The sequence below is a fragment of the Artibeus jamaicensis genome, unplaced genomic scaffold (assembly GCF_021234435.1).
Source record: "Artibeus jamaicensis isolate MK-2021 breed Jamaican fruit bat unplaced genomic scaffold, CSHL_Jam_final contig_471, whole genome shotgun sequence".
NCBI classification, from domain to species: Eukaryota; Metazoa; Chordata; class Mammalia; order Chiroptera; family Phyllostomidae; genus Artibeus; species Artibeus jamaicensis.
The window spans coordinates 5,710,262-5,735,405 of NW_026521850.1; the positions used below are offsets into that span (position 1 = coordinate 5,710,262).

Below are 25,144 nucleotides of genomic sequence, written 5' to 3' on the forward strand. Positions count from 1 at the left end.
ACATCAACTGATGGGTAAATAAAATGCCCATGTGTGTCATAAAGACGAAGTAGAAATACGTGTGACAACAGGGATGAACATTGAAAACATTATGCAAAGTGAAAGAAGCCAGTGACAAAAGGTTATATATCATATGATTCCACTTACATGCACTGTCCAGAATGACAAAATCATAGAGACATTTAGACTTTATTAGTGGTTGCTTGGGGGGGCTGGGGCCAGGGTAATGGAGAGTGGGTGCTGAAGAATTTTCTTTTGGGGGTGATGAAAATGTAAAGTTAGCACGACTTTGTGAATACGTGTGAAAAACACTAAATTTCTACATTTTATAAAGGTGAGCCCCAGCTGGTATAGCTCAGTGGATGGAACACAGGCCTGTGAACCAAAGGGTTGCCTGTTCGATTCCTGGTCAGGGGCTGGCCAGGACCCTGTTGGGCTGGGGGCACAAGAGGCAACCACACATAGATGTTTCCTTCCCTCTCTCCCTTCCTTCCCTGCTCTCTAGGAATAAAATCTTTTTTTTTAAAGATTTTATTTATTTATCTTTAGAGGGAAAGGGAAGGAGAGAAATATCAATGTATGGTTGCCTCTCATGCGTCCCCTGCTGGGAACTGGCCTGCAGCCCAGGCACGTGCCCTGGCTGGGAATCAAATTTCAATCCTGTGGTTTGCAAGCCCATGCTCAATCCACTGAGCTACACCAGCCACGGATAAAATCTTTTTTTTAAAGGTGAATTTTATGGTGTGTGAATTACAGCACAAAAAAATCAAATGCGGTTCAACATCAACCAGAGCCAGCTTTAGTTAGGACTTTACTTTTTTCAAATTAAAAAAAGTTGAGAGAAAAACGTCTATTTGTTTTTCTATTTACTCAGTATTTATGCGACCATTGTTTGATTCTGTGTGCCCTGACCTGTGATCGAACCTGCAACTTGAGTGTATTGGGATGACAGTCTAACTGACCTACTGGGCTGGGGCTTGACTCTTCTTTTGCCTGCTTTGTGGTAGGCTTGTAGTTGGGGTTTGAAGCAATATGAACACTTTTTATTACTTCAGGTTTAATAAACTCTCTGGACAGAATAAAACAATGTTGTTGACAGAGTCCCAGCAATGGACTCTGAGAGGGATTTACCACACAGGCATAAGTACCAGTGCCCTGCACTGTGTTCACTAGTTTGGTGAAAATAAGAATGAGTTACATAAACAGGTATGCACGTTGATATAAGTTTGCCCCATCCTTTCTTGGGAAAATCTTTCACATATTGTTAAATTCAGGTCCATTTATGTTAAGGGTATATAAACAGGCTTGGCTTTGTGGCAGTGGTAGTTTGTGCTTGTTTTGGTTTTGTTTTTTAAAGATTTTACTTATTTTGCCCTGGCTGGTGTAGCTCAGTGGATTGAGCACGGGCCTGTGAACCAAAGGATCGCGGTTCCATTCCCAGTCAGGGAACGCGTCTGGGTTGTGGGCCAGTTCCCAGCAGGGGACCCAAGAGAGGCAACCATACATTGATATTTCTCTCCCTCTTTCTCCCTCCCTTCCCCTCTTCTTTTTTTCTTTAAGGAAAAATTTCCCGTGTGTGTGAGAGGCAATCACACACACACCCTCAATCAGGGACCTGGCCCACAACCCAGGCATGTGCCCTGAGAATCGAACCAGCAACCTTTTGTTTGGTTCACAGGCCTGCACTCAATCCACTGAGCCGCACCCAGGGCTGGCGGTTGTTTTTTTCAGAACCTCTTTGGCAAAATGAGCAGTTGGAAACTATAATTGTCACCAAAACTAGGTGGCAGGGAGTAATCTGGTCATGGAATGCAGATGCCTGGGTGGAGCCCGCTGCCCTTGAGGACATGGGGAGTCGCCTGGAGTTCTGGACTCCAGCTGGAGTGGCTGAGAGGACAAGACTGCATCACCCAGAAGGCTAGTACCAGCCACAATGAAAAGGTTAGGCTTCAGCATAGTTCCAAATTTGTTCTCTCTAAAGAATCTGTTGCTTTTGGCTTTCTGCTTGGAGGACGCTTAGGTGCGACTTTCTTCGGTCATCCTGAATCCAGGTTCATCCAACAACAGCCGCTGCCACCATGCCGCCAAAGTTCAACCCCAAAGAGACTCAAGTTGTATTCCAGAGATGCACCAGTGGGGGTGTTGGGGCTACATTTGTCCTGGCCCCCGACATCCGTCCCCTCTGACATTGCCAAAGCAACCAGTGATCGAAGGGTCTGTGGACGACAGTGAAACTGACCATTCAGAACAGACAGGCCCAGGCGGAGGTAGTGCCTCCCACCTCTGCCCTGGTCTTCAAAGCCCTCGGAGAACCCCCACAAGACAGAAAGAAGCAAAAGAAAAAAAAATCAACTAATAAAAAAAACATTAAGCACAGTGGAAATAGCACTTCTGATGAAATTGTCAGCATTGCCCGACAGCTGCAGCACCGATCTTCAGCTAGAGAACTCTCTAGAACCACTGAAGAAATCCAGGGACAGCCCAGTCTGCAGGCTGCAGTGTCAATGGCCGTTGCTCTCACGACATCATAGATGATGTCAATAGCAGTGCAGTGGAATGCCTGGCTTTGTTAAAAACTACTACAAAAGAGCCCTGGTTGGTGTAGCTCAGTGGATTGAGCACGGGCCTGCAAACCAAGAGGTTGCTGGTTCGAATCGCAGTCAGGGTACATGCCTGGGTTGTGGGCCAGGTCCCCAGTGGGGGACGCATGAGAGGTAACCACACACTGATGTTTCTCTCCTCCTCTTTCTCCCTCCCTTCCCCTCTCTCTAAAAATAAATAAATAAAATCTTTTTTTTAAAGCCTTATTTTAAAAAAAAGAACTACTACAAAGGAACATACTTCAATTAAAGTTCATCTGACAACCAATGGGAGCAAATTTGTTTCTTGTTCTTTCTTTTAAATACAAGAAAGCGTGAGAGAACAAAAATAGCCAATACATCATTTGCAAACCAATTAACATTTTAAAAACAGTAATGTATACACGTATCTTTTTCCTACCAGCTAAAGCGATCTTCCCCCCAACAATGAGCAATGCCCCCCCGTCATTTCGTGGAACACCCACAAAGAAGAAACTGGGCCAAAATGAAAAGAAGAACCTTATGTTCCGTGCACGGAGCACTTTAAAAATGTTTACTGGCTCCCTTGCAGCATTTCACTTAATCACTTTTAAAAGTGGGGTGGGGGTGGGTAAAGAAAATCAGCCATGGAGTCTTAAATATTGACTAGAAAAGCTTTTTGTAAAACAACACAAATATTTCAAAGATAAATGCATTCCTCAGATACAAACCCGGCAAAGAAACAAAAATCAGTGATCTTGGGATTACACTTACAAGGCCAGCTGCACGTGAGCCCTTGCGTGTCTACCGTGAAGTGTGCCCACGTGGAGCCCGAGCACGTGGCCTCAAGGACACTCAGGTGTGAGAGGCTGCCCTGGGCTCGGGGAAAACACAGCACCCACGGAATAAGGAAGAGGGAGTGAACGTGCTCATAGTCCAAGATGTGTGGCCAGGACCTCGACAGCTCCTGCTGGCTCAGGTCCGAGAATACTTAAGAAAGACATTTCTAGAAAGAGGGCTATAATGGGACTGGAGGGAAAAGTCCAGTCCAGTCCAAACGTCCTCTCTGGAAAGGAATGAGCAAAGCTAAGGTAAGTTAAAGTCTGGTTCCCTCGGAGCAGTGGATTTGGGAATCAGGCCTGGCAAGGAAGTGGAAAACTTCCATTAGGCAACGCTTGCGGAGAGGGTCGGGACTAAGTGCTTCCTGCTTCTTCATCCCTCCCGCTTTAGGGACTTCCATGGAGCCAGTGGCTAAGGACAAGATCCTGAACACACTTCAGCACTGGAAGAGACAGGAAAGCCAACAGACTTTCCGGGCATGGCTTGGGGACTCATCAGTTTCCATGGCCGCAGTCTGGCCCCAGGCCCAGCCGGGCGGCCTCAGGCAGGAGGAGACCTAGAGCGGATGGGAGAGCTGGTCAGGTAGGCAGCGTAAGGGCTGTCCCCGAACACGTTGGCGTAGGACGACTTGAGAAACTGGACGTAGTTCTGCATGCTGCGGTTGGTGCTCTCCGACTGCTCCAGGCGGTCTTTCAGGTCCTGCAGCCGGCTCTGGTAGCGGCGGTCGGCCTAAGAGGAGACACGCACGGGGGCCACGTGTGGGATGTGTCCGGAATCACAAGGCCACAGCCACACAGAGACTTTATTAGTGACTGCCAGGGGCTGACAGGGAGGGGAACGGGAGTGACTGCCTATGGGTACGGGGTCTCCTTCTGACAATATCCTAAGCTTAGATCAGGATGATGACTGCACAACTCCAAATATACTAAAGTGACCAAATTATACAATTTAAATGAGTGAATTTCATGGTATGTAAATGATTCTTAAAGCCAACAATGATAAAAAGGATCTGCCTGGGATACCCTTTGGGGATGAGAAAAATTAAATCGCATCATCTTCATAAAACAGCAAATCACCTTGCCCTGCAGGCCCCGGGAAGCCAACGTCTCAGCCCACTCCCCCTCCCACACCTGCGCCCCAGCCCGACTCACATCCTCGCGGCCCCGCCGCAGCTGGCTCAGCTCTGTTTTGGTCCTGCTCAGCTGTGTCTCAAGGTCCAGGATTTTGTTCTGGGCTGCTCGTTCCTTGGAAGCTGCATGCTCCTTGGTTTGTTCCACCTGCCCAGAAGGATCAGAGGTGGAGGTGCCTACCCGACAGGGTGAACACCTGGCAGGAAGGCAGGGCCACTGCCACTGCCCGCTCTCAAGGACCACACCTGCACATCACCATGGAGAGCTCTTCAGAGCCTGAGACGGGGTGCTAACTATGGGGACAACCTCCACAACCGTCTTTACCTGTCCCTTCCCAACACCCCACGAGCCATCACCTAAGACATGGCAGACCTGTCCGAGTCCCACGCAGGCAACAATTACACGAGCAACCATGAGTCAAGTGCCAAGCCCTTTGCCCATTTGATCCTGACATTGAACTCACGAGGCAGGTACTACTACTCCATGCCCATTTTCAGATGGGAATCTAGGCTCAGAGAAGTTAGGTGGTTTGCCCAAGGTCACAGAGCTAGTGAGTAATGGAACCGAGACCGACCTGCCTCCTAGCGTCTTCAATGGCGCTCTCCAACTGTCTTGCCAGGGCCCCACATTCTCGAGTCTTCTCCTCCAGCCGCAGCTGGGACTGGTGGATTGCCTCCTCCCTCTTGGCAATCACCTGTAGGAACTCGATATTCTGGGCGCTGGTCGCCTCCAGTTTCCTAGGTGAAAGCACACAGTCAGATCTTGCTCATCCTCATAGCTATCCTGGTCAGCCCTGCCAGGGGGCTGCCAGGCACCCCCGGACCAGGGCTCTCCTCACGCAGGGAATCTCCAAGGAGTCACAGGAAGAAACCAAAGGAATCTGCTGATCAGCCAGGCGGCAAGGAATTGCAACTGGAGCAGCTGGTTGGAGAGCTGTGTGAAGAGCCAGAAAAGCAAGCACAGACTGACCACGCATCCTCCCATGTAATCCAGCAACAGGCAGCTTGGGAAGGTGGGTTCCCTTATTATCTCCACTTTACAGTGAAGAAATCCAGCCTCGGAGACGTGAAATCCAAAGTCAGCACAGCCAACAGGCCTATTGCCAAAGCTCATGCCCTCAACTTCTTCTGTTCACTGCTGCCTCCTCCAGCAAAGGGACTTCAGCTGGGCCACTCCGTATCTTGTGTGACCAGCCATGGGGCAGCAGTGACCATCTCGATGTGCAAGCACGTCCCCACTGTATTTCTGGAGCGTGTTCCCATTTAAGGAGCTCTGCAAGGCCTGCTGAATCCAGCTGCGGGTTGCAGGCCAGCAGAGCAAAGCAGAGCAGAGGTGGAGGCCTGGGGACCGCCGGGTTCAAGTTTCTACCTCTGGGGGCTGCATGACTAGTCACAGCCTCCTAGGACCTCAGGCCATTCAGGTCTCCCGCAAAGGCCCCAGCCCTGATGCTAGCAGCTCTGGAGGAAGACAGCGGTGGTTGGGCAGTGTTTAAGTTGAAGCTTTGCCAGGTACCAAGTGTGTAACCTTGGGCAAGTCACTTAACCTCTCCCCAGCTCAGTCTCCTCATATTTCAGTTGGGATAATCCCGACTGTACACTAACTATGCTGTACATTTGCATGCCTGGTAATGTGCTATAAGCCCTTCGAAGATGATCTCATTGAAGACTCACAATAACCCCAGAGGCTACACTGCTTTCCCTGCGTTGATCCCTTTCTCCAGATTAGTGATCAGAGGTCCAAAAGGATTAAAAATAATGGGACCCAAGGCCAGGGCTTCTGATTCTCGGAGGTGTAGACTTGCCCTCTGCCTGCCTCCAACAGTAACGGAGCAGTCTCGGGAGGGATGATCGGGAACACTGAGCAGGATGGAGGGGAAAGGCCCCCACTGCTGTGCACAGGCCGGCTGGTATGCCCGGCAGGTGGTGCCTCCGGCGGTCCGGTGCTGATCACACTGTTCCAGAGCCTCCCCCTGGCTGGAGACCACCTTCCTCTCTCCCACGGTGCTTACCACTGCGTTGGAAGCAGCTTTTCCTCTGAGGTCTGCCTAGTACCTTCCAGGGCCTCAAGTCCCTCAACCACTTCCGCACACCAAGCCCAAAGCAGCTAAGTGGCTGAAAGTCTCAGGTCCTAGGAAGAGGACAGAGATGGGACCAGGTGCCTCTAACCTCTCCAGTTCATCCACCTTCAGACTCAGCTGTTTATTTTCCTTCTGGGAGGCCTGGTGTTTCTCTCTCGCCATCTCCAGCTTGTCCCCCTGATGTTCGATCTAAAATGACAGGAACACAGACTGGTTTACGAAAGAACTTCCCAGGACAGCCCTCCCGTCTCCGATGCCTGTGATCCGCACCCAGGAAGGAGGCGCGCTGCTCTCAGCAGGCATCTCAGCCTTAACGCACACCCTGCAGGAGAGAGAGAGCAGGGACAGGTTAGGCCCCGCTCAAGACGGAGGGCTTCCCTTCAGCGAGGGAAGCCAGGTTTGAGCCCCAACACTCGTGACAATGCTTTCGTGATTGGGAGAGGCCACTCAGTGGGGTCCGGGGCGGACACGGAGGCAGAGCAGATGGCAGCCCACAGGACACACCAGGGAGCTTTTTAGCAATTATTTTGTTGGTACTGATGACTTCATTCTTCCCTTAACTGGGGACAATGGCAGGCGGACAACAACAAAGCTATTGAGTCTTTCAGGCCGGCAAGTTTGAGAAGTTACCTAGAGGAATGCTGTACTCAGAAGCCTCCATATTTAGGCTTGGAGGGCCCTGAGAAGGCTCAGGTTCAAGAGCGGGCGGGAAACTGCAGAGTACCGAGAACTTGGGCTGGCGAACCAGACAGCTGCCTGCGCTCCAGCCCATGTTGATTACGTTATCAGCCCAGGGACCTCAGGAAATAACCTCTCCCCTCTGTGCCCTGGGCTGCTTTCTGTAAAATGGGGAACACAGTACACCTCACTAAGTTCCTGGGAGAAATAAACGAGAATGGTGGAGCGCTGGACATGTGCTCAAAAATGGTAGCTACTTTTATTAGTAGTACCAGGAAGCAGGTCAAAGAGGGGAAAGGCCTTGTCCAAGGTCACACTGAACATGGGCGGCAAATACTCTCTTAGGCCCCGCAGGTGCAGCTCCAGCAACCCGGGGGCGGACTGCTTGGGGAGAAAGGGAGCCCTGACTCGGGGCGGATTCCCAGGCGATGGCTGTGCCGAGTAGGGAAGGCGGCTAAAGCAAGGGAACACCCGGAGGGAAGAACACCGGGGCCTGGGGCCTGTGGCTGCATGGCTGCGAGCTGCAGGGAGCAGGAAGGGGCAGCAGATGGAGACTTGGAGCTCTGGAGGGCGGGGTGACGGCAGGAGGGCCCAGCAACTGCGAAGAGTGACGGCTCCTATAACTACAATCACTCCGTGCAAACACGAGGCATTTGGCACACCAGACTTTTATTTCACAGCATTGATGATAGCTCATTCCTTTCAGAGCCGGCAGCCAAGAAAAAGGAAGCAGTCCTCCCTCGGGGTGGGGTGTGCAGCTCATCTTGGTAAGCGGCCCCCTCCTCGGACCAGTTCATGGGACCCTTTCTGCCAGTCCCTTACCCGGCTGCGCAGATCTGATATGATGGCTGTGAGGTCGATGTTCTTCCGCTCGTAGCCCTGCAGCTGATCTTGGCACTCTGCCAGCTTAGCCTCCGTGATCTTGAGGATGTCAGGCAGCTGCTGCAGGTCAGCCAGCTGGGACTGGAACTGCCTCCGTGCCTGGAGTGGGGGAGGAAAAGCCCACGGTGAGAAGGGTCCAGCTGCTGAAGGGCCTAGGCACAGTGCTTTGGAGTTAGGGCAGGGCCGCCCTCAGGCCCTTAGAAAAGGATCCCGCAAGATCCACAGGTCTCCCACAGGCCACCGAGGGCATCCAGCTGTTCTCCTGGGAACACACTGGGACGCCCCTCCTAGTCCTCAACAAATAACACTGCCAGGTCCCAGGCTTTGTGCTAAGGGCTCTCTGAATTACTCAATGCATACAACAACCTATAAAGTAGGTACTGTTTCCCCACAGAAGGACACTGAGGATCAAAGGCTCATTTACGCAAGGTCACTCAGCTAGAGCTGAAGATTTAAGTCTAGCCTAACTCCCAATCCCCTACAAAGGCAATCACAAGGCTACACAGGTCAGAGGCCAGGGTGAGCGCTATCTGGCCTTTGTTCCCTCCTTGTCTTGACAAGGAGACTAAGGACTAGAGAGGGGCAGTGACTTGCCCAAGGTTATGCAACAAGTCAGTGGCTGAGCCGGGAACCAGCCGTCTCCAAGGTTACTATTAAGATGATTTCCTTCACTTCTAGACAGCCACGCCATCTCCGGAAGAATAAGGCTCTTTGGGGAATAGGATGGGAGGCACATTTTTTGGATGGTGCAAAATAAAGACACCAAATGAAATGAAATAGGCGCATGTGTGGATTTGAATTCACCTGGGTGCTCCAAGGAGAGACTTTTTTTTTAAAGGAAACTGGAGAAAGAAAGAAAAAAACCAGGAGGGAGAAGGAGATAAAGAAGCACAAGTGAGATAAGAAGAGAGCACGTAGACAGTAGAGGGAGCGGCTCGGCATTAAGATTTGTTAATCTTTGTTGTCCACACCAGGGAGGGTCCAAGGCAATGCGAGGGGGACAGACCGATGGACACAGAACTGGGAAGCAAGGAGGGAGCAGTACCGCTTCGATCTCTTTGTTCATCTCATCTTTAAGCATCTTGTTCTCTTTGTCACAGCGTTCCAGCTGGGCAGCCACTTCATCAGCCTCCAGCCTGGTCTTCATCACCTAGGGACCAACACAGCATCTGACCGTCCTGGACAGAGCCACTGTCCCGGTGGAAAACGCCTCCCACTCCCCGCCCTTCCCAGCAGAGGCCTCGAGGCTACGCACCTCCCGCCCGCTGTGAGGCGGTGCCCTGGTGGGGGTGGGGGGTGGGGGTACCAGGGCCCTACCTGACTCTTATAGTTGTCAATCATCCCTTCGTAATTCTTAACCGACGCCTTCAGCTGCTGGACCTCGAGATGCGCCTGATTGAGTTTATCCTCCATTGGAGCGAAGCTAGCCTAGAAGAGGTGGCCCATGAGTAACCAACAAGAAGGTTCATAAAATAAAAATGCAAATAAATAAATAAATAGGGGGGGAAAAGAAGGGTCCAGATCAGGTCATCACCCCACCCTCAGTTCCTACCCCAAGGGGACAGCAGAGGGAAGCCGCAGCTGTTCGAACCCACACCAGTGGTTTCCTCAGGCACCAGGGCAGGGCTCCTATGTGACTAACTCGAGTGAATACAGATACAAATAAGGGACACATGCTTTCTTGTTCTCATTTCAAAAGCAATAATAATCAGTAAAGAAAATGGAGATGAGACCAAAAGAAAAAAAACAACAACAAAAAAACAACCCCCGGCTGAAGTGGCTCAGAGGATTGAGTGCTGGCCTGCGAACCGAAAGGTTGCCAGTTCAATTCCCAGTCAGGGCACACGCCTGGACTGCAGGCTGGGTCCCCAATGCAGGGCATGCAAGAGGAAACCACACATTGATGTTACTCTCCCTCTTTCTCCTTCCCTTCCCCTCTCTAAAACTAAATAAATAAAATCTTAAAAAAATTTTTAAAATAAATAAATAAAATCTTTAAGAAAAAAAGACCAATGCAAATGAATCAGGATGCAAGATACTTCAGTTTGCAGCTACATACTAACAGGTGTGTAGCGGTTTTGTTCTTCAGCAGGGAAGGGATGATACCGCACTTACTGCTTTATCAACAATTATGTTACGAACTACTTCCAAGGTCAATAAATGTCCTCCTGCCATCCAAATGCTCACCTTGGCAGGTGGGACAAAATAAACCATGTTATCGCAATACAATAAAAAAATAAGCATTCATTTATAAGAGATATAACCTCAAAAAAAAAACCCAAAAAACCTGACCTGAAAACATTCATGAAGTATTGCTGAAGGAGGAAAGCAAGCTGCAGAAGAATGAATGAATGGTGTGTCTGTGTTTGAATACACGTCGGCATGGGGAGGGGCCAGAAAATACACATCCACAGTTAGCAGAGGCCTTTCACTTCCACATCATGTGTCTGTAACGGTTTACATTTTTACTATGAGCAGACTTTACCTTTGTAATTATAGTACCTAAGGAAAAACTCATCTACACACTTCACGGAACAGCCACACTGTGCTGCAACACACGGACACGTGCTGTCCCGTAACTAACCCACCCGCTGTTCGACGTGGAGGCAGCACCCACACTGCAACGCAGGAGATGCCGCCACGCTCCCAGCAGAGCGACTAACACGGAAAAGGCTGACAGTGCCGAGTGTGGGCGAGGACACGTGGAGTGACTGTAACTCTCATGCACCCCCGATGGGGGTGTAACTCTGGACGACGACTTTATTGAACGGTACCATCTACCAAAGCCGAGCTCATGCACACCACCAGACGACCTGGCATTCTGCCTCAAGGAATAAAGCCTATAGAAACACAGCAGGCACACCAACAGATGCACAAAGATGCTCTACAGCCCAGCCCTGGCTGGTGTGGCTCAGTGGATGCAGCACCAGTTCCATTCCCGGTCAGGGCACGTGCCTGGTTCCGGGCCAGGTCCTCACTGGGGGCGTGTGAGAGGCAACTGATCAATTTATCTCTCGCACATTGATGTCTCTCCCTCTCTTTCTCCTTCCCTTCCCCTCTCTCTGAAAGGAAGTAAATAAAATATTTTTTTAAAAAAAGGAGACTTCCGCCAAGATGGAGGCATAGGTGGATAAGCTGTGCCTTCTCACACAACCAAGTTTAGAGACAACTAAATATTAGTAACAGAAAACACAGCCAGAACACAGAAAATTGAACTTTTCAGAAGTCTGTTAACAACAAATTCTTCAGCCTGACCGGTAAGGGGCGAAACCAGCAGCTGGTGGAGCGGGGTTGCACAGGAAAACTCGGTCAGACGGGCTCAGGTGCGGAATCCAGGCACAGGGTTGGACCTAGTGAGCGACCGAGCAAGCAATCAAGCGAGCAACCGCGGGGGGAACAGCGAGGGAGCAGGGCTGCGGGTTGACTGTGGTCGCGCATTTGTGCGCAGATAGACAAGCCAGGGAGTGGGCGATTGGACCGGGACCCAGCCGGTCCCCTCGGCTAGCGGCAGGGAGGGCACCGCCATTTTCCTGCTCTGACCCCGCCCCCACATACAGCGTCACAACCCAGCGACCTGGGAGTCCAAGGCTCCGCTCCTCGTACTTAATGAGCGAGAACAGACCACAAATGGCTCAAGAAGATCTCAAAGCCCCAGAGCCTATAAATCTAAGCGATGAAGAAATAGCAAAACTCTCACACGCACAGTTTAAAACACTGGTGATCAGGATCCTCACAGAACTGGTTGATTATAGCCACAAATTAGACAAACATATGAAGGCGAAACTACTTGAAATGAATGGAATTGCACAGGAAACCAATAGCAATGAAAAGGAAACTGGGACTCAAATCAATGGAGTGGACCAGAAGAAAGCAAATTATGGCCAAACAGAAAAGAGTCAAGAAGCAAGAATTCAAAGAAATGAGGAGAGTCTTAGGAACCTCCAGGACATCTTTAAACGCTCCAACATCCGAATTATAGGGGTACCAGAAGGGGGAAAGGCACAGCCACCAGTGGAAAACTTATTTGAACAAATAATAAAGGGAGAATTTCCCCAATCTGGCAAAGGAAATAGACTTCTAGGAAATCCAGGAAGCTCAGAGAGTACCAAAGAAGTGGGACCCAAGAAGGAACACACCAAGGCACATCATAATTACATTAGCCAAAATTAAAATGAAGGAGAGAATCCTAGAAGCAGCAAGAGCTAAGGGGACAGTCACTTACAAAGGAGTCCCCATCAGACTGTCAGCGGATTTCTCAAAAGAGACCTTACAGGCAAGAAGGGGCTAGAAAGAAGTATTCCAGACTTCCGCCAAGATGGAGGTATAGGTGGATGTGCCGTGCCTTCTCACACAACCAAGTTTAGGGACAACTAAATATTAGCATCAGAAAACACAACCAGAACACGGAAAATTGAACTTTTCGGAAGTCCGTTAACAACAAATTCTTCAGCCCGACCAGTAAGGGGTGAAACCGGCGGCTGGTGAGGGATTGCACAGGAGGACTCCAGTCGGACGGACCCAGGCGCGGAATCCAGACGCGCGAATCCAGACACATGAGTTCCAAACGCAGGATTGGACCTAGTGAGCGACCGAGCAACCCACCGGGTGAGCGACTGCAGAGGAGACAGTGGGGAGGCGGTGCTGCGTGTTGACTGCGCGCGTGGACAGGCGAGGGAGTGGGCGGTTGGACTGGCTGCGGCAGAGGGCGCCGCCATTTCCCCGCTCTGACCACGCCCCCACATACAGCGTCACAACCCAGCAACCTGGGAGTCCAAGGCTCCACTTCTCACATTTAAAGGGCCAGAACAGACCAAAAATGTCGCAGGAAGACCTCAAAGCCCCAGAGATAAATCTAAGCGACGAAGAAATAGCAAAACTCTCAGACGCACAGTTTAAAACACTGGTCATCAGGATCCTCACAGATCTGGTTGATTATAGCCACAAATTAGAGAAACATATGAAGGCTAAACTAATGGAAATGAATGGAATTCCACAGGAAACCCATAGCGATGAAAAGGAAACTGGGACTCAAATCAGTGGAGTGGACCAGAAGAAAGCAAATAATGGCCAAACAGAAAAGAGTCAAGGAGCAAGAATTCAAAGAAATGAGGAGAGTCTTAGGAACCTCCAGGACATCTTTAAACGCTCCAATATCCGAATTATAGGGGTACCAGAAGGGGGAAAGGGACAGCCACCAGTGGAAAACTTATTTGAACAAATAATAAAAGAAAATTTCCCCAATCTGGCAAAGGAAATAGACTTCCAAGAAATCCGAGAAGCTCAGAGAGTACCAAAAAAGTTGGACTCAAGAAGAAACACACCAAGGCACATCACAATTACATTAGCCAAAATTAAAATGAAGGAGAGAATCCTAGAAGCAGCAAGAGCTAAGGGGACAATCACCTACAAAGGAGTCCCCATCAGACTGTCAGCAGATTTCTCAAAAGAGACCTTACAGGCAAGAAGGGGCTGGAAAGAAATATTCCAAGTCATGAAATCTAAAGACCTACAACCAAGATTGCTCTATCCAGCAAAACTTTCATTTAGAATGGAAGGACAGATAAGGTGCTTCTCAGATAAGATCAAATTCAAGGAGTTCATCATCACCAAGCCCTTACTATATGAAATGTTAAAGGGACTTATCTAAGAAAAAGAAGTTAAAGAAACATGAACAGTGAAAGAACAACAAGCTCACAGTTATTAACAACCACACCTAAAACGAAAGCAAACTAAGAGGACAGCTAGATCAGGAGTGGAAACATAGAAATGAAGATCTCAAGGAGGGTTAGCAACAGGGGAGTGGGAGGAGGAGATGGGGGGAGAAGGTACAGAAAATAAGTAGCATAGACAGTAGATAGAAAATAGATGGGGGGGCAAGAATAGCATGGGAAATATAGAACCTAAAGGACTTGAGACACATGGACATAAACTAAAGGGGGGTAATGGTGGGGAGGGGGGGCAGGGTGGAGGGGAATGAAGGGGGGAATAGAACAACTGTAACAGCATAATCAATTTAAAAAAATAAATTAAAAGAAAAAAAGAAAGAAAAAAAAAAGAAGTATTCCAAGTCATGAAATCCAAAGACCTACAACCAAGATTGCTCTATCCAGCAAAACTTTCATTTAGAATGGAAGGACAGATAAAGTGCTTCTCAGATAAGATCAAATTCAAGGAGTTCATCATCACCAAGCCCTTATTATATGAAATGTTAAAGGGACTTATCTAAGAAAAAGAAGTTAAAGAAACATGAACAGTGAAAGGACAGCAAACTCACAGTTATTAACAACCACACCTAAAACGAAAGCAAACTAAAAAGACAGCTAGATCAGGAGTGGAAACATAGAAATGAAGATCTCAAGGAGGGTTAGCAACAGGGGAGTGGGGGGAGGAGAAGGGGGGAGAAGGTACAGAAAATAAGTAGCATAAACAGTAGATAGAAAATAGATGGGGGGGCAAGAATAGCATGGGAAATATAGAATCTAAAGGACTTGAGACACATGGTCATAAACTAAAGGGGGGGTAATGGTGGGGACGGGGGGGTAGGGTGGAGGGGAATGAAGGGGGGGGAAATAGAACAACTGTAACAGCATAATCAATAAAAATTTTTTTTTTAAAAAAGGAAAGATGTTCTACAACCCAAACGTCCGACCCCAGAGGAACATAGGACAGCGTGGTCATGTGATATAGCACTGAGAATGAATAAGCCACCGCGCACCACGTGGGCAACTTTCAGAAACACGACACCGAGAAAAAGCTAGGCACAAAGCTCAGTGAAAAAGAAATAACCCTAGCCGTCCATTTCTCCATCAGCAAGGATGCTGGTGTCGCAGGGAACACGACTACCGTGCCTTCCAGCGCTGACAAGACCTCGGCTGCACAGCCTTCTGGCCAAGCCTCTGTGGTTTCATACTGTGGGAGATGCCTTGTGTCCTGGGGGTCGCAGCTTCCCGTAAGTTTGGTGTGGCTGAACCCGGAAAGCAGGCACACGCAGATTCCTACAGAAATTAGGGTCCCAGGAAAGGTTCTGGGGAGGTGAGGAAGGCTGCCATCTCTCAGAAGGCAAAATGACCTTGGGACGTAAAGAATTCCTTTGGGGTGAATTACATGGAAGTTTGTCTGAACCTGTTTTCCTGAACTACAAAACATGCATATTTGGGCCAAGGAATAGTTTCTCTTGATAAAAAAAAAAAAAGAAGAAAAAAAACCCCAAAAAAACAGAAACCACCCCTAGATGTTACTGCCAGATTAACTGAAAAGCCAGGTCAAAGCCGGCTCTGAGATGGCGACCCCTATCCAGGTGCATCTCGCCCCGGGAGCCCTAGGAGGGTACGTAGCCAGTGGTTGAGAGCTACAGCTCCCGACTCGGACTCGGTTCAAATCCCAACCCCAAAACTTCCAGGGACAAAATCTTGGCAAGAAACTTGACCTTTCTCTAAGCCTGAGTTTCCTCATTCTATCTATAGAGACAATAATCTCAGTACCGGGAGATTAAACGGAGAATTAATTCATGTGAGGGGGCCCAGCAGTGCCCCAGGAGAGTCAAGGTTCGCCTCCAAGTCAGGTGTAGTGCACAGGCACGGCGGGTGCGTCACGTTGCACACTTCACGTGCCTCACCAGTCTCACCGGGGCCTCATTTCCTCTCGCTACAGAAACCTCAGCAATGAAGGGGCAGAGGTCTCACCCCAGTCCTGCAGCTGGTAAGGGGCAGAGGAAGGACCTGAATCCGGGCCTTCCTGACTCCAGAGCTTCTTAATCATGCTCTTCCCTCCAGGGCCTCTGAGGACCCTCGTGGTCATCGCTGGGGCCCAGCCACCGGCCCCTTTGCAGTCCCCCTACCTGTCCCAGCCCCGGCTCGCACAACAGACCTTTAGCCTCTCGTTCTCCAGTTTGAACGCGGAATACTCGGCCGTCTGCCGGTGTAGTCTCTCCACCAGGCTGTCCCGGTCTTCCCGCATCTTTTCCTCCAAGGTTTGCTGTTGGTTTACGAGATCTGTCACTCGGCTGGAAGGTGACAAAGTGAAAGCAGACAGGGAGAATCAATTACACAGGCTCTGAGGAGCCCAGGTCTTCGTGGGAGAGCGGGGCCGAGTGCTCCTCCCCAGGCCGTCTCCCACCTCGTGAACCCCTGTCTGCTCCCAGGCCTCCACCCCGGGAAGCCCATGCGCGGTCCTGCCATGGCTGCTTGGGGCGTTCCCACGTACCCCGCCTCTCATAGCCACCTTTGAGACTGTCTCCCCCTACCGGTCTTCTCGCACAAGGCCAACACACTTCCTGAAGTCAAGGACTAGAGACCCGACCACCTCCCAGCTCCCCACAGCACCCCCTGGGTCTCTCAGCCAATCAGGTCTTGAAGTTAGGACAGAACTCCACGCTTGGGTGGTCAGGGACACCATGCCCCAGGCATCCCTCTCCCTCCGGGACATATCACACTGGGGCTCCCCACCTCCCAGGCAAGGGCAGGTGTGGTGATCGTGATTGGCTTGTTCACGTGTGTGAGCCCTCACCCAGCTCAGGCGGGTATTACAAAGAATGTAAATGAAACAGCAACAGCGGGAAAGGAGCCCATTCAGCAGCAGGCTACCCTTCTGCCTGGTGCCCCTCCCCCCAGTCACATGGCAGGGAAATCAGCAGGAGCAGAGACAGCCTCAGGGGAGCGCTGGTGCTCACAGATGCCCCTCATCTATCTACCTTGACCGCAGGCTCAGTACAGAACCTTCCCGGGGTGTGTGTTCTCAGTACCGATCACGTACGGTTCAGGCAGCAAACACTCCTGGGCAATGACCAGGCCCAAGCATACACACCACGTTACTTTACCTGGCGAACTCCTACTCGCCCGTAAAACCCCAGTTCAGGCTTCCTTCCTCAGAGTTATCTCTCCCCATACCCCTCTCAGCCGCACCACACATCCCTTCTATCTTAATTATGTTTTCTCCCGTGGGACGGAGAACCTTCTGAGAGTCGCACTTGGCACAGGCCCGGCGCACAGCAGGTTCTCAGGACAGTGTTTGCTAAATCGAGTTCAACGCAGTGAATGACATTTCCTCCAGGAAGACCTGTGTGACCTGGAGACTGAGGCAGTCTCCTGTGACCTGTCCTTGGCCCCGGGGCGCAGCCCCTCTCTTTGGGTTCAGTGTTACCTCCATGGAAGCAGAGGATGCATTTTTCTAACTGCTGTAACCCCTAAAGGCCAGCACAGGGCCTGGCGTATAGCAGGTGCTCAGTAAATATGTTTAAATGAGTGAACACTGCTGACACTGGGAACGTCTGAACGGTCACTGCAGAGTACTCAGTGCGGCCACTTTTGTCCTCTACTCCCAGGCCATACCTCTGCCCTGCTGACTGGTTGGCAAACAGCAGAGAGAGCTACAAGGGTCACGGGCCCTCTGGTCCCCAAGGACAGGCACGAGGTGACCGGTGTTCCTGTGCCCATGTCCTGTGCTGTGCAGATTAGGACCCAGGTCAGGCCCAGCCTCCGTGACTAGAGAAGCCCAGCCCCTTCCTCCACAGAAATGCTGGGGACGAGGACCCAGGGACTGGGGCTGGAGCCCAACCAGAAAGCCCACCTCAGGGCTGCCCGCAGCAGCAAAGGGCAGCCCTTGACCAGGAGACCGAATGGCAGCCACGTGAGATGCCTTAGGCTGCTAGACTCCTTTCTCCTGCGTACCCACCTCCCTCTGCGTGCCCTCGCTCCCCCTCCTAACACAGACGTACTCATTCAGGACAATAATTTCCAGCTCGAGGTCCCCCTTGTCTTTCACCACTTGGTTGTAGCGGCTCCTCCATGATTCCAGAGTGGACAGAGCTTCTGCGACATAAAGATCCTGGGAACACAGGACCACAGGGCCCATCAGCCTGGTGACAGCGCTGAGGGTGTTGGGTCGCCCTGGGCGACCCCCTACCCCTCACCCCGAGGGCAGCAGTGGGAGGCCGGGGAGGCTCTAGATCCCCAGGGGTCACGTGCACCGCTGCACACCCTTCCTCAACCGTCATTCCTACCTGCAGTACTGATGTGGCGAAGTTATCCAATGACCCTCTGGTCATCTCCAGCCAGCCACCCAACCCCACTGTCATCCCTCGCCCATTTCATCCCTTCACTACCGCCCCCTCCCCAGCCATCCACCCTACCAGCTCCTTGGCCCTTCTCCACCGCCGTTTTCCGTCCACGCACCTCCACCCCGCCCCCGGCCACCTATATCCAGACTCTGCCTCCGCCCACCCAAACCACCTGCATTCAGCCACCCATCTGCTACCCACCCATCTACCCACCCACCCAAGCCGCCTCGGAGCGGCCCGCCTCAACACGGCTGCTACCTTGTCGGCAAGTTGCACGTGCAGCTGCTCAGCGTACTCCTCACTCTTCTCGGCTCGTTCCTTCTGGGCTCGGATGGCCTTCTTCAAGGACTCTTTGTCTCGGTCTCCCTTTTGCTTCAGTTCCTTCAGCTGCTCCATGATGGCTTCCACTTCCGCCTTGTGTTGGTTCCCACTGCGTTCCAGGTTCTGGGTGCGGGGAGCCAGGGGGCAGATTGGGGGAGGAGGGTGGGGCGAGGGAGAGAGTCAAGGGGAGAGAGGGAGAAAAGGGGACCAGAGCGCAGAGGGAATGAGGGAGAGGGAGAAAGAACAGGTCATGAACTGTGGGGGGTTGTGGCTCCCCAAACACAGACCAGAGACGCGGGCCCTTCCCAAGCTCTCCACAGCCCTCCCTGGGTCACTGAACCCAACGGGTCTTCACATGAGAACTCTCTTGTTACGTCCCTGTCCCTCAGCAGAGCTGTGACTTCAGAGGGTCCCTGGCTTACAGACACAATCAGCATTTGAGACTGTCCCTCCTCCCCATGGATCCTTAGGAGAATGGGCCTAAGGGACAAAGTGACGGGCTCAGGGCCAGGAAATCCGGCCCACTCACTACTGGGAAGGGCGCCCAGGACCTCCGGGTCCACCTTGCCAGCGTCCCAGAGTCTCTCTGAAGTACAAGTGCTTTGGCAGCAGCTGCCCCACAGTCCTCCCGGGCAAAGCCTCACTGAGTGCGACAGCCTCGGCCAGGCTACCGCCCTTGGACTGAAGGCCCCTTCCCGCATCTTCCCCACCCATGCAGCCAGCAGGCACCTTGATCTGCATGCACAGGCGACTGTTCTCTGCCTCCTTGCACCGAAGCTGTGCCTGCAAGTGCCCACGCATGGTCTCCATGGACTTAGAGAGCTCGGATGCTGTCTTTGCTTGAGCCTTTGCAGAGATGGAGAAAATGACAGAGCCAGAGCTCGAACCCAGGTCTCCAACTCCAGAGCGCACTCCACCCGCAGGGCTCTGCCAGCCCATAAGGAGGAGCAACCGCTGGGGACAGTACCTTCTCACACTGTATTTCCTGGAGGAGCTCTTCCAACTCCTTGTCCTTATCTTGCAGTAGTAACAGCAGCCGCTGCGGAGAACACACACCTTCATGAGCTCCCTGGGAGAAGCTAGGGAGCCCAGGCCAGAAAGGAGACACTCCTGGGAGGACCTGGCCACTGGTGCCCAAGGTGCCAAATACATTGGCCCATGTCACAGAGACCCTGGCAGAAAACAACTAACATCTTAATTAAATGTCAAAGACAGTAAACACATACTTATTTTGTAATTTAAAATAAGGTGCCCTGGCTGGTATGGCTCAGTGAATTGGGTACCAGCCTGCGAGCCAAAGGGTTGCCAGTTCGATTCCCAATCAGAGCACATGCCTGGATTTTGAGGCAGGTCTCCAGTAGGGGGCGCACAAGAGGCAACCACACATTGATGTTTCTCCCCTTCTCTTTCTCCCTCCCTTCCCCCCTCTCTAAAAATAAATAAATAAAATCTTTTTAAAAATAAATAAAATTTTATTTATTTTTTAAAGATAAATAAAAAATTTATCTTTAAGTTTCTTAAGATAAAAATTCTTTGGCTGGTGTGGCTCAGTGGCTGGAATGCTGGCCTAGGAACCAAAAGGTTGCCGGTTGGATTCCCAGTCAGGGCACATGCCTGGGTTGTGGGCCAGGTCCCTGGTTGGGGGCATGGCAAGAGGTAATTTCACATAACAATGTAAAATAAAAATGACAAATTAATAAAATAAGATAACATTAATTGTGGGAAACACTGAAATACGCACAGAAATACGCTAAAGAAGCCCCCAACCCCAACCCAGAGACAACGCACGGTGAGAAGACACCTGTTTATTTTCCTCTGTAATCTACATCCCCACATGTGCCACATTTGTGATTATATCTCCCACGGCCTTTGAAACAGCAGCATCACGTTTCCAGGTGCTGATACGTCCCAGTGTGACAAAGCCCCCCGGCTGGGAGTGCAGGGTTAGACATCGCCACCTGACCACTGAAGTTTGCGCACAGACGTGCCGCGAGGCACTGGGCCCTGAGGGCCAAACCCTGGGGAGCACGCCGGGCGCTAAGGCACCAAAGGCGCAAGGGGTCCCGGGGCTGACGAACCTGCCGGACTGTGTGTCCGGCCAGCCAGGAGTCTCCAGATTTGTCTGCCTGTGGACCCCTCCCCCCTCCTCTTCTATTTGCACCCGTTAACATCTGGAGGAACTTAGGGTTCCATGGAGTAGATTTTGGAACATGCTGACTTGGGAGGCATTCCTAGAATTGGAATCGTTGAGTCTAAAGTCTTCACCTTTGGATGGCTTTCCATCCACAGTACGAATATGGAAATTCAGGTGACAGACGGCGATTTGTAAATCCATCGTCCTCATCACCATCTCTCAGGGTGACGTGCAGCTTGGTGGCTCAAGCTCTCCACTGCTCGACTAGATGAGCCCAGTAGGGCAGGTAGGACAGGGGACAGCAGCCCATTTTATAGACCATGAAACTAAGACCCAGAGGAACGTGTGAGCGGGTGTGCAGCCGTCCTGCCTCCATTCAGCACCTGCGGCTTTCCCAGGGTGCCCCACGGGAGCGGGCAGGGGCGCCCGACGTACCGCTTTCTCGGAGTCTGCCTCCGCCAGCCGTTTCAGAAGGGCTCCCTGTTGCTCCATCATCCTGCCGGAATCCTTCCAGGGAAGGCAAAGGGAAAGCCAAGTCATTAGACGACAAACCCAGGTGGCTACAGCCTATCGATTCTTCTCCTCTTCTAAAATTACACTTTTAATTATGAAATTAAAAAAGTTACATTCTTATTATAAAATAATTGGTGAACATGGATAAAGCTAAAGCCCCCCTCACCCCAATCCTACTGTTATTAGCTTGGGGCCTGTCCCGCCTGATCCTCCTCCAGGCATTTATATGGAGCGACACGTGGAGAAATAGTATCTTGCCTTGGCTGGTGTGGCCCAGTGGATTGAGCACAGGCCTCAAAACCAAAGGGTCACTGGTTCGATTCCCAGTCAGGGCACATGCCTGGGTTGCGGGCCAGTTCCTAGCAGGGGACTCATGAGAGGCAACCATACATTGATGTTTCTCTCCCTCTCTCCTTCCCTTCCCCTCTAAAGATAAATATATAAGTAAATCTTGAAAAAAAATACTTCTACTGAGACATAAATTCAGATACCATATAAGTCACCCATTTAAAATGTACAATGCAACTGTTTTGGGTACATTTCATAACTAGTTTTTTTAAATTATGGTAAAATATCTCTAACACAAACTTTACCGTTTTAACTATTAAGTATAAAATCCCATGGCCTACAGTACGGCTGCAATATTGTGCACCCCTCACGACCACCTAGTGCCGGCACATCTTCATCACCCTAAAGGCACCCCCCGCACCGTCCGGGAGCAGTCTGCGCTCTCCGCCTCTCCCGGCCACTGCTCGCCCGCTTCCCACTGCACCTCTCGGCTCCCCCTAACCTCCGGGCCGTAAGGTTCAGCCCGGGTTTTGCAACTGCAGTAGCCATCGCTGGGCATGTCTGAAGGCCTCCCTAGAGTCACACCCACGAGGGGCTTTCTGCGGGGCGTTTCGGCCGCCACGAATCAGAGAGGTACAGATCACCCACCAGAAAACACTGAGTTAGAAGTAAAAGTTATTACAATTTTAAGAGACTAATTTTACTATAACTAGTAAAATTCTTAGAAATATGTCCCAGAAACTCTCCAGCCCACCACGATAGCGCTCATGAGTGGCACTGCTTGTAGTTTTCCTCAGAGTAATAGTGCTCGTGATGGCAAACAAGCAAAAGAAACTGGGACCCCATCGACAGAAGAATGGATATGTGAGTGGTGGTATCGTCGTGGAATGGAAGAAAGGAGTGGAAATCAATTACCTTCGGCCACAAGGATAAAAACAGATGAATAATCTGGGGAGGAGGGGGTATGGGAGGAGATGAAAGAAGGTAGGGGGGGAGCAATAATGGAAAAAATACAATTTAAAAAAGAATTTAAAAAATTAAAATTAAAAAATGATAACAAAATCAAAAACAGACACATTTTATAAAAATACTGAGTAAAAAAGAAACCTCAATAGAGTATATGTGGAATAATGCCACTTATGTAAAGTTTGAAAACTTGCTCCTCAAAACCAGATGTTGCTTAGGGACACATACTTATGTAAGCGACGAAACTATCAAGATCAAGTCCCCTCGGAGGGGAGGGAGACGAGGAGTCATCGCGAAAGGAGACATAAGAGGGACTGAACTCTGGGGAGGAGGTCTTCTTCAGAAAGCTGGACCCTGGGTACGCCACGCTACATCACTCGTTTTACCCTGGAACAGGCCGACCCGCCCGCCGGCCCGCCTCCCCGCTGCCCTCCTCCTGACTCCGAAGGTCCCTCCTGTGCCACCAGCTTCCACATCTACCGAGTGCCAGCACTTTACGTGAACAACTGAGTCAAATCTTCCCACAGCCCTTTCCGTACAACAGGCACCCACAACACTTCCTCCAGAGGAAGGGACCGAGGTTCAGAGAGGATGGGCACGGGCTGCCGAAGGGTGGAACGCGGCCCGGCGTGGCGCCGAGTCCACTCGAGGCAGGAGCCAGGAGCTCACCTCTTTGGAGTGCTGCTCTCTCAGCAGGTCTCGGAGGGTGCGGTTGGTCTCCTCAAACGTGCTCAGCTTCTGCAGGAGAAGTTCCTTCTGCCTCGTCAGGGTATTGATGTCTGAGCAAGTCATTTGTTTCTCCTGGAGGACAGCAAGCAGTCAACCCAGGGTGGGGGAGAAGGGAGGGGACAGCAGAGACAGGCCACATGGGGGACTTGAGAGGAGCTGGGACCAGGAAGCCCAGGCAAGAAGAGCTGGGCTGTGTACAGGGCCAGGGGGGTGAGGGCAGGGTCCCTGGAGGTGGCGGACCTGGAAGGACAGGCAGGATCCAAGCCTGCTGACAGCGATAAGTGGAGAAGGGGATTTGGGAGCTCGCTGTGGGAGAGTGCAGTCAGGGCAGGCTTCCTGGAGGAAGCACAGAAGGACAGGCAATACCTGGTGGCTGATACTGTACTTGCAGGAATTGGATGGCTGAGTGATCCCAGGAGACCCATAATGAGGTCTCCCCTTAGAGGCCCTGGCCACCAGACGTCATCCTCGAGGGTCAGGCCTCCAGTGTGAGAGTGGGGGGTGGGTCTGAGGAGTTACATGTGCCCTCCCCCGGCCTGGAGATGTCATAAAGTCAGCCTAATGACTGCGCAAAGCCCCCACCCCAGCTTGTGACTGCCCCCTCTGGGCCCAGTCCCAGAGCGAGGTTGGCCTGCCTGCCACCCACCGTCTTCAGCTTTCCGATGGTGTCCTTCAAGGCCATGACTTGCTTGGCAGCGGCAGCCCCATCCATTTCAGCCTCTACCAGCTTGGACATGAGGCACTCCTTCTCCTGCTGGAGGTGTTTCTTCTGAAGCCTGGGGCCAGAAAGAATAGGGCTCTTTGAGCCCACTCAGGCCCCTGCCCACCCTGAGCTCTGAGGCCCTGAGGCCCGCCTCACAATGCCCTGTGAGGCTTATCTCCTGGTCAGGGGACGGTGGGGGAGGGGAAAGGGCAGGCCCTCTTGCCCAAGTAGCCTTCTAGAAAGACACATGGCAACCAAAGCAGGACTTCCACACCAGGTCACATAATGTCACTCACAGTCCTGCTTGTGTCTCAGCCATGAGCATCACCTCTGCCCTGGGTCATGACCTCCTAACCAGCTTCTGATCAGCTTTGGAGCCCTCCCACCCACTCTCCAACTGGAGCCAGTCTGCTCACACCACTCCCTGCTTTGAAAACCCTTCTGTGGTTCCCAACTGCCCGCCATGCAAACACCTCAAAGTGGCTGCCATGAACCGGCCCTTGCCAAACTCCGTGGCACCCCTTCCCCTCTGCCCACCCTCTCTCCTCACTCTGGCCTGCTTTCCACTTCTCAGTCGCAGAATCCTCCCATCTTGGGGCCTTCACGCAAAATGTTCCCCAGCACCCACCTGCCTAACCATCTACAGAACACCCCTTAAACACTGCATTTTCCAGAGAGGCTCCCCTGCCCCCCCCACACACACCATGGGGGATCCCTCTTCCCTCGCACCACAATCAGGTAACAGGAGGGACCGACCTCCAGGGCGGGGCCCACTCACATGGTGTAGTCCTTCTCCTCCTTGATGCGCTCGATGTTGTGCCTCAGCACATTGTTCTCGTGCTCGGTCTCGGCCAGCTCCTGGGCCACCTCCTCCAGCTCCTCCTTCCGCTCCTCGAGGAACCTCTTGGCCATCTGGCGCTCATCCTTCTGCATCTTGACCTGTGTGGGGGCAGGCAGGCAGGGGCCACTGAGGGGCAGCCCATCGTCTCCGCCACATTGCCAGGCCCACTGCTTCGGGCCACATTCGGGGCACCTCTAAGTGAGAGCTGCCAAGCACTCGGTGCTTCTGGGTACAATCTTGGTTCATTGTCCCCAAGACCCTGGGCAGGTGCTAGACCTGTCATTTCCTCATTACTGAGGAGACCGAGTGCAGAGAGCCTGAGTGGCTCGCTGGTTGGGGACCGAGCCAGGACACAAACCCATCGTTCAATTGGAGGAGAGATGGGACAATATGGCCCCTGTGCTGTGGGCTCCGGCGGAAGTGAGGGCTG

At 51.6% G+C, this 25,144-nt stretch overlaps 1 protein-coding gene across 9 annotated transcripts in view; it reads right to left on the bottom strand.

The window, feature by feature from the left end:
- Positions 1-3,218: 3,218 nt before the first annotated feature.
- ODF2 (outer dense fiber of sperm tails 2) overlaps positions 3,219-25,144 on the bottom strand; it is a 32,473-nt gene continuing 10,547 nt past the window's right edge. For all 9 annotated transcript variants that reach the window (XM_037150827.2, XM_037150700.2, XM_037150639.2 and 6 more), the window contains 16 exons: positions 24,652-24,812; positions 23,817-23,946; positions 23,111-23,242; positions 21,110-21,181; positions 19,508-19,579; positions 19,270-19,386; positions 18,478-18,663; positions 17,878-17,987; positions 16,032-16,167; positions 9,483-9,593; positions 9,211-9,315; positions 8,106-8,264; positions 6,694-6,794; positions 5,103-5,265; positions 4,550-4,675; positions 3,219-4,127 (listed from right to left, as the gene is read on the bottom strand). In XM_037150827.2, coding sequence (XP_037006722.1) covers positions 3,939-4,127; positions 4,550-4,675; positions 5,103-5,265; positions 6,694-6,794; positions 8,106-8,264; positions 9,211-9,315; positions 9,483-9,593; positions 16,032-16,167; positions 17,878-17,987; positions 18,478-18,663; positions 19,270-19,386; positions 19,508-19,579; positions 21,110-21,181; positions 23,111-23,242; positions 23,817-23,946; positions 24,652-24,812 — 2,070 coding nt within the window. In that variant the 3' untranslated portion in view covers positions 3,219-3,938. The remainder of the gene's footprint in view (positions 4,128-4,549; positions 4,676-5,102; positions 5,266-6,693; positions 6,795-8,105; positions 8,265-9,210; positions 9,316-9,482; positions 9,594-16,031; positions 16,168-17,877; positions 17,988-18,477; positions 18,664-19,269; positions 19,387-19,507; positions 19,580-21,109; positions 21,182-23,110; positions 23,243-23,816; positions 23,947-24,651; positions 24,813-25,144) is intronic.